The sequence below is a fragment of the Centropristis striata genome, chromosome 5 (assembly GCF_030273125.1).
Source record: "Centropristis striata isolate RG_2023a ecotype Rhode Island chromosome 5, C.striata_1.0, whole genome shotgun sequence".
Lineage (NCBI taxonomy): Eukaryota > Metazoa > Chordata > Actinopteri > Perciformes > Serranidae > Centropristis > Centropristis striata.
Genome location: NC_081521.1, coordinates 12,265,055 through 12,273,955, shown reverse-complemented (window position 1 = coordinate 12,273,955; position 8,901 = coordinate 12,265,055). Strand labels below are relative to the sequence as shown.

Genomic DNA, 8,901 nt, shown 5'->3' with positions numbered 1-8,901 from the left:
GATGAAGATTTTTAAGGCAAACACCAGTTATTTTACAACTCAGCCTGACCATTTTACCCAGTTTGTTTTTGTTTTTAAGACTGAGATGTCCAAACCAAGAGATAACATTAAAGGAAAGTACAGACTCAATAAAAGCAGAAAAAAACATTTTGTAGTCAGTAGTCAGTCTGCTCCCCTGAGAGTCGGCCTGTTGTTCACAGACATTACAGTTTGACCACCTGAGAAAATACAACACTCTGCAAATATTATTATTTATTCTCTTTAATTTATCAGAAATTGGTCACAGGGTCCAGAATTTGGTGATGCCCACTGCAGGTTTATTCAATATCTTATTTAACTATAATCTAATGTAATAAGATTGTATTACAATAACAAAGAACAACTGGCCCACAACACAAACTAAATCATAGTAAATCATAGAATAAACACATGAAAAGTAAAAAAAAAAAAAAAACCCACTGTGAAACTGAAGTTCCATCATACACCTCTCAAATCTTAATTCTAGGTTTTGATATAAAATGTTTTTATTGGCATTAATCTGCTAGAAAAGCAGCACATACCCCAGGTTCAGCTTTTTGTCCACAACCTACTGTGAAGGACGAGATCTTACTAATTTGTGTTCCGCTTCATCTTTGCCTTTCCACTTTGCAGGTAGTTTCAGGACTATGAGGATTAAGCCTAAAGACTAAGCTTAAAACTTCCTCTTTACGCTTATATAAGTAGTGTAGTATATCTTCTAACATGAGCTTTAACATTTAATTAATGAGAGAAAGACAGAGACAGAAAGAGAAACACATTTCAGTCCAACTCTAGCTCATAATGTCAGTTTCAGGGATGTATGTTCGTCTGTGAATCTGAGTTGTTCCAATCATAATTATACAGCTTGTGCAAGTGTCATATCTTTGCTGTTGTATTATTTATGAATTTCCTTAAAATAAAGGTGATGGCAAACAAAATATATATACATTGAATCTAGTGTAGAAGCAGATTTTTTACATATTTTTGCTATATGTGCATTCTAAATTTTGGCAGTAGGACCCTTCCTCAAAAATCTAAAAACAACGCCTCTAATCTGAGGCAGATTCAGGCCGTAAACTAGAGGGTTATTGATAGGGGGAATGATCAGATACTCCAAAGATAAAACAATTGTCATGATCGGATTCATTTTATCTGCCTCAAAGCGAGTCAATGAAAGCTCACAGAAGAGAGAGAAAGTAAAGGTCATAAATGTCACAATGTGAGGCAGGCAGGTTTGTAACGCCTTTCCTCTGACTTCAGACGAGCTTCTCCTGCAAACAAGCAGAATACGCAGATAGCTGTACAGGACAAAGAACATGGGGATGAAGATCGATGTCACAGTGACAAACTGACCTGCCACATTGTTCATAGTTGTGTCCACACAGGAGAGCTGAACCACAGGCCAGTTAGAACAGAAAACCCTGTGCAGTTTATTTCCACATAACGGTAATCGAACAGTAAGGGACAGACAGAAGCCACAAGCAACAGCAGGGTAGAGCACGGCGCACATTAGAAGATGTGTCACCTTCTTAACTGTCATTTTACTGTGATAATGTAAAGGCTGGCAAATAGCAACAAGTCTATCGTAGGCCATGATGCTCAGAATAGTCAGCTCACATGATGCATAGGTGTAAATGATGTACATCTGAATGAAACATGAGGGACGTGTGGTCAAATGATTGTCAGACAGAAGGTCAGACAGAAACCTGGGGAAGAAGCCGGACGAGCCGTACAGAGAGTTCAAAGACAGACTGCAGATGAAAATAAACATGGGCTGATGCAGAGACTTCTCCAGGATGACTGTCACAATAATGACAGCGTTAGCAGAGATTATAGTCATGTAGATCAACAGACACAGAATAAAGAACAGATATCTGAGTGACCCATAGTCTGCAAACAGAGTGAACTGAAAGTATAAAGGATTCAGGCTGCTGTTCCTCTTCATGTATACCTAGGACAGGACAGAGTGGTGGAAGACAAAGCCAAATAAATAGAGTAAAGAATTAAATAAAGGCTTAAACTTTTTCAAGACAATCTACAGTATTATCACATTTTTTTGTAAGTGACATGAAAGTATCAATCAAGGTGTCCTTTTCTTACCTACTGTGTATAGATAAAATACAAGTGAAAACATGCAGAATAACCAAATATACATAAACGTTTATCATTGACTTATTTGCCAAACCATGCATATGGATAACAGATCAAGCAAAGTCAAAATATTTTTAAATAAAGTTTAAATAAAGGCTACAAATAGACTGATGACTTAATGCCTCCAGCTACATGATACATACAGTTGTTATACTCATGTTAGTCATAGTACTGCATAATAATCATGTGTGTGCACTACAAATGAAGAAGGAAATCTACATATCTACTAAAAAGATCCACAAAAACCGTCAAATATTAAGTTTTAAGCTTCAACCAACTTGTGCTCATAACCAAAGCTTCAAACCAGCTTTTTGAATGAGAGCTTTGATAGATTCAGACGTCTCCCCTGAAATAAGCCAGACTAGTAGCCTGGATATACCCAGACTGCCTTGCGCGCTTGAATTTAATTTCGAACTGCGAAAGGGTCTGGAATCCAGGACAGTTTCTTAGCCCTGTTTTAGGGATCCAATCACAGAGCGGGGAGGGACGGCAAGATGATGACGCGTACTACTCGGCATTTGGAAGCTTGTAGTTTTCCGGATCCAACATGGCTGCTGCAGACGCGAAACTCTCTTTAGCTGTAGATGGTGTTTTAAATAGTTTAGAGCGAAAGTTGAAAGGCGAAAGGTCTCTTGGCGGCACCGCTGTCCCCCGGCTCGGAACGAGATCACCGGTAGCGCCGGTGATTAGCCCCGTACCGGCGAGACCGCTGGTCACCGCCGGTGATCTCGCTCCGAGCCGGGGGACAGCGGTGCCGCCGAGAGACCCGCGGCAGCTTGTTTATTGCCCATAACATCAGTGGATGTGTGGCTGAATGACATGAGGGGGAATAAAGCGTGAAAATAAATAATCTTGCAGAAAGCGAGCACTGGAGAAGCAAAGCAGCAAGCAACACTCTCTCACAGACACACACACAACAAACATCCATTTCTGTTGCTCTACTACGTCATCTGGTATAACTGATCTGATTGGCTAAGAGCTACCTACAGACGTTTTTGATAGACATTCTAAGCGCCCAATAAACGGCTCCGGAGGATCGTAAACCACACCTCCTCTACGGAAAAATCCATTGCTCGTTGCCAGACTAGACCTCATTTGAGAATAGTCTGGTGTTAGCCAGACTACCAGACTAGAGCATTTGTGGAAAATGTATCTTTGCTGCTGCAAGGATACAAGCAGCAGTGTCTAGAGGCAGGTTCCAGAGGGAAAACCTACGGTGGCCCTGAGAGCTCACAGTGTTGCAACTTAAGAAAACACATGCAAATACACAAAACGCAAGCAAACTGAGAAAACATCTTCATCAATTTGACAACACCAGCGCAGCATTTAGAAAACATGCTGCAAAGACCACAACACAACAGAAGTGTTTCCAGAGGACACTTAAAAGTGATGCACACGTCTGGACACGCATGTGATATTATGAACCTGGTCTCACAGGAATCCGTGATTCGCTTAACTCAAAATCCGTGGAATAGCCACGGAATAACTCAAATTTCCGTGAAACTGACACGGATTTCGCTACAATGCAAGTTAATGACAGTCATATCCCGTGGCTATTGGTTTGTTCCAAGTCACGAGACTTTCAAAGTCCCGGCAGTCAGAACAAAAAACATGGCGGACAGTACTCTCATTTTTAGTGAAAAAATCAATATTTTGATTGATTTTTTTTCTGCATAAAAATGGATTTTGATGACATTTCTAGTGAGAAATATATGTTTTATTTTCTAAATATTCACTCAGTGAATGTACATAATCACTTTGTATGTTGGAATAGCCACAGGATATGACTGTCATTAACTTGCATTGTAGCGAAATCCGTGTCAGTTTCACGGAAATTTGAGTGATTCCGTGGCAATTCCACGGATATTGAGTTAAGCAAATCCGTGGCTATTTCACGGATTCCTGCGAGACCATGTTGGATATTATCATGTTATTTCAACATAATGATAGATTCACGTTAATAGAAGTGAAATTATCTCGTTATTTCATGATAATGTTATTTTTATGTTATAACGTGATATATAGCGTTTGCCCGCTAGCCCATATCAATCACACTGCAGTTAAACAAATCAAATAAATGAATGATACATGTTTTAGTTGTTTTCTCTCAACGGCACCGAGATGGTCTTGGTCTTGCTAGCACGCTATCGATCGCTGGCTAACGCTAGCACGCTATCGATCACCGGCTAGACGTGTGCATCACTGTTAAGTGTCCTCTGGAAACACTTCTGTTGTGTTGTGGTTTATTTGCAGCGCCTTTTCTCATTGTTTTGTGTTGTGGTCTTTGCAGTGCTTTTTTTTATTTCGTTGTGGTCTTTGCAGCTCATTTTCTAAATGCTGCGCTTGTGTTGTCAAATTGAGATGTTTTCTCAATTTGCTTGTGTTTTGTGTATTTGCATACACTTGTTTTTCTTAAGTTGCAGTTGCTGTGAAAGTATTTGTGTTTTGTAATGTATGTATATTTTCTTTGTTAGATTTTGAGTCAGTCAAGCACACGGAAAGCCGCAAGTAAAATGTAAAAACCACCACACTTTTTAAAAAAACATTTCCAAACTACTGAAATCTAGATGCCATAAGAAATCCCTTCAACCATTACATCACAACCTTTGTGACTCATTTACCAAAAGATATATTCCAAACAAAATTGATTTCATTTTCACCATCATTCTGCAAGGCCACAGCATCAGAACGAACGCAACTGGTTGTTGTGGAGGTGGAAAGGAAGTCCAGACTCCAACCTGTGCCCTTGATATATGGCATTGATATAATTTTCACTATGTTTATTATTAGGGCCTCGGGGCAATCGCACCGAGCACTGGTCCCATACAGCAATAGCTGTAGGGACCAGTGTTATACTGTGGATTTCTTCTTCTTCCTCTTCCGGACGCAATTTCGTCCCGCTACTAGTCCTACAACTTGAAGAGTTGCAGGACAAATTACATATCAAAACGTGCGGTTTGATCAGGATCAATGTGCTATTACTTTTCTTGACAGAATATGAATTTTTTGCGACGTTAGTCGCGAAAAACTGCCCAAAATTTTGCATTGAAATGAATGGGACGGCCGACAAAAAATGAGCGAAAAAGAACAATAATTGGAGATATTTAAACGTCTACTTGTCAGGCATAATTTCACCTAGGGACTCCATTTAAACTTTAAACAGTAGACACAAGTCTTGTGTATCTGTGTATTAATCCACGTTTCGATAGGTCATATAGTTTTTTATCAATCCCTGTTCAATGACCATGATCATTTTTGGAGAAATTCTGAGATTATAATGGGTGTGTATTGCACGGAATGTTCGTGTCACAGTGTGTGACATCATTGCCAGAGTGTAGAGGGAGAGAAACAATTGTCAAAAAATAAATTTGAAAACTGCGCTCCAGGCCGCAAATTCCACTCTACAGAAATAATTTATACATAGAAACGTAGGAAAATTTGTCTTCTCACTCACAATCCTCTGGTAAAGCTGTCAGAGTTATAGTTTGGGCGTAGGATGCACAGATGCACCACCAACACCCACCAACAGCCTCATTGGCTCCCATATTAAAAACGCAGGAAGATCTCAGAAAAAGGGACATTTAACAGTTTTTGTAGATCGCTCTAACAAAGCAATTTTTTCATTTTTCTAAAAAAAACAACATATGTAGACGTTCAGGAAGAACTCGGGACGCTCAAAGTGAAGTCGGATCAATGATAGGTCTTATGGTTTTGCCAGAAATGCTTTCTGTTCGAGGCCAGAAATTCCAGTCCACCTCTGGCTGCTGTCACTCTTTCGTTAACTGGTGTCAGTTAATTCTGCTGATTGCTTGATCTGATTGCCTTTGATCTTTGATGTGATTACAGTTACAGATACACACACACACACACACACATACATGCGCGTAAGCACGCACACTCCTCACACATGCATACACATGCTTCAAACACACACACACACACACACACACACACACAGGTAACTTTATGTGATTTTAATTACACACACACACACACACACACACAAATTTTGAGGTTAAAGGGCATAGTTTGAAATCTCTGAAGAATCTCATCATAGTGTACACATACCGGCAGTAGCCCTCGTGGCCCTTTCAGAATTTCCCCAGAGGAAATTTTCTAGTTAGGGCCTCGGGGCAATCGCAGCGATCACTGGTCCCATACAGCAATAGCTGTAGGGACCAGTGTTATACTGTGGATTTCTTCTTCTTCCTCTTCCGGACGCAATTTCGTCCCACTACTAGTCCTACAACTTGAAGAGTTGCAGGACAAATTATATATCAAAACGTGTGGTTTGATCGGGATCGGTGTGCTATTACCTTTCTCTACAGAATACAAATTTTTCACGACGTAAGTCAAACTGCCCAAAATTTTGCATTGAAATGCATTGAAATGTTGCATTTGCATTGTAGGGACTTTGCAAATTAAATGCATTGAAATTTTGCATTTGCATTGTAGGGACCAGTGTTATACTGTGGATTTCTTCTTCTTCCTCTTCCGGACGCAATTTCGTCCCGCTACTAGTCCTACAACTTGAAGAGTTGCAGGACAAATTATATATCAAACCGTGCGGTTTGATCGGGATCGGTGTGCTATTACGTCGCGAAAAACTGCCCAAAATCTTGCATTGAAATGAATGGGACGGCCGACAAAAAATGAGCAAAAAAGAACAATAATTGGAGATTTTTAAACGTCTACTTCTCCGGAGTAATTTCACCTAGAGACTCCATTTAAACTTTAAACAGTAGACACAAGTCTTGTGTATCTGTGTATTAATCCACATTTCGATGTCATATAGTTTTTTATCAATCCCTGTTCAATGACCATGATCATTTTTGGAGAAATTCTGAGATTATAATGGGTGTGTATTGCACGGAATGTTCGTGCCACAGTGTGTGACATCATCACCAGAGTGTAGAGGGAGAGAAAAAAACTGTCAAAAAATAAATTTGAAAACTGCGCTCCAGGCCGCAAATTCCACTCTACAGAAATAATTTATACATAGAAACGTAGGAACATTTGTCTTCTCACTCACAATCCTCTGGTAAAGCTGTCAGAGTTATAGTTTGGGCGTACGACACACAGAAGTGCCACCAACACCACCAACAGCCTCATTGGGTCCCATATTAAGAACGCAGGGAGATTTCGGAAAAAAGGAAGATGGAACAGTTTTTTTAGATCGCTCTAACAAAGCTATTTTTTCATTTTTCTTAAAAAAAAAACATATGTTGATGTTCAGGAAGAACTCAGGACGCTCAAAGTGAAGTCGGATCAATGATAGGTATTATGGTTTTGCCAAAAATGCTTTCTGTTCGAGGCCAGAAATTCCAGTCTACCTCTGGCTGCTGTCACTCTTTAATTTAACAGGTGGTGTCAGTTAATTCTGTTGATTGCTTTGATCTGATTGCCTTTGATCTTTGATGTGATTACAGTTACAGATACACACACACACACACACACACACACACACATGCGCGTAAGCACGCACACTCCTCACACATGCATAAACATGCTTCAAACACACACACACACACACACACACACATATTTTGAGGTTAAAGGGCATAGTTTGAAATCTCTGAAGAATCTCATCATAGTGTACACACACCGGCAATAGCCCCCGTGGCCCTTTCAAAATTTCCCCAGAGGAAATTTTCTAGTTATTATTATTAGTGTTTGTTCTCACCTTGTGCTCCATTTATTTTGGCATTCTACCCATTTTTATGTCCATTCTATGTCTGTTTATGTACTGTTATTTCTTTAATGTAAAGCAATATGTGCTGCATTTGAATTATAATAGGTTTGATCAAACATATTTTAATGTTTTTCAGTATTTAATTTTTCAATATGTCATCAGCTGTTTGCAGACTGGCTGTAGTCAGTCTGCTCCCCTGAGAGTCGGCCTGTTGTTCACATACATTACAGTTTGACCATCCGAGAAAATACAACACTCTGAAAATATTATTATTTATTCTCTTTAATTTATTAGAAATTGGTCACAGGTTCCAGAATTTGGTGATGCCCACTGCAGGTTTATTCAATATCTTATTTAACTGTAATCTAATGTAATAAGATTGTATTACAATAACAAAGAACAACTGGCCCACAACACAAACTAAATTATATTAAATCACAGAATAAACACATGAAAAGTAAAAAAAACACAACAACAAAAAAAACACTGTGAAACTGAAGTTCCATCATACACCTCTCAAATCCTAATTCTAGGTTTTGATATAAAATGTGTTTACTGGCATTAATCTGCTAGAAAAGCAGCACATACCCCAGGTTCAGCTTTCTGTCCACAACCTTCTGTGAAGGACGAGATCTTACTAATTTGTGTTCCGCTTCATCTTTGCCTTTCCACTTTCCAGGTAGTTTCAGGATTAAGCCTAAAGACTAGGCTGAAAACTTCCTCTTTACGCTTATATAAGTAGTGTAGTATATTTTCTAACATGAGCTTTAACATTTAATTAATGAGAGAAAGACAGAGAAAGAAGGAGAAACACATTTCAGTCCAACTCTAGCTCATAATGTGAGTTTCAGGGATGTATGTTCGTCTGTGAATCTGAGTTGTTCCAATCATAATTATACAGCTTGTGCAAGTGTCATATCTTTGCTGTTGTATTATTTATGAATTTCCTTGAAATAAAGGTGATGGCAAACAAAATATATATATACATTGAATCTAGTGTAGAAGCAGATTTTTGAACATCTTTTTGCTATATGTGCATT

The 8,901-nt window shown here is 39.0% G+C and overlaps 1 protein-coding gene across 1 annotated transcript; it reads right to left on the bottom strand.

Annotated features, from left to right (window-relative positions):
- Window positions 1-1,018: 1,018 nt before the first annotated feature.
- On the bottom strand, window positions 1,019-1,966 carry LOC131971182 (olfactory receptor 4E2-like). Its single transcript, XM_059332502.1, has one exon. It carries the CDS (start codon window positions 1,961-1,963, stop codon window positions 1,019-1,021), a length of 945 nt encoding a protein of 314 aa, XP_059188485.1. The 5' UTR covers window positions 1,964-1,966.
- Between the last annotated feature and the right edge of the window lie 6,935 nt (window positions 1,967-8,901).

What these genes read in the sequence shown, in the direction of transcription:
- LOC131971182 (XM_059332502.1), bottom strand. Translation starts at nt 1,963, where the DNA reads ATGAAGAGGAACAGCAGCCTGAATCCTTTATACTTTCAGTTCACTCTG.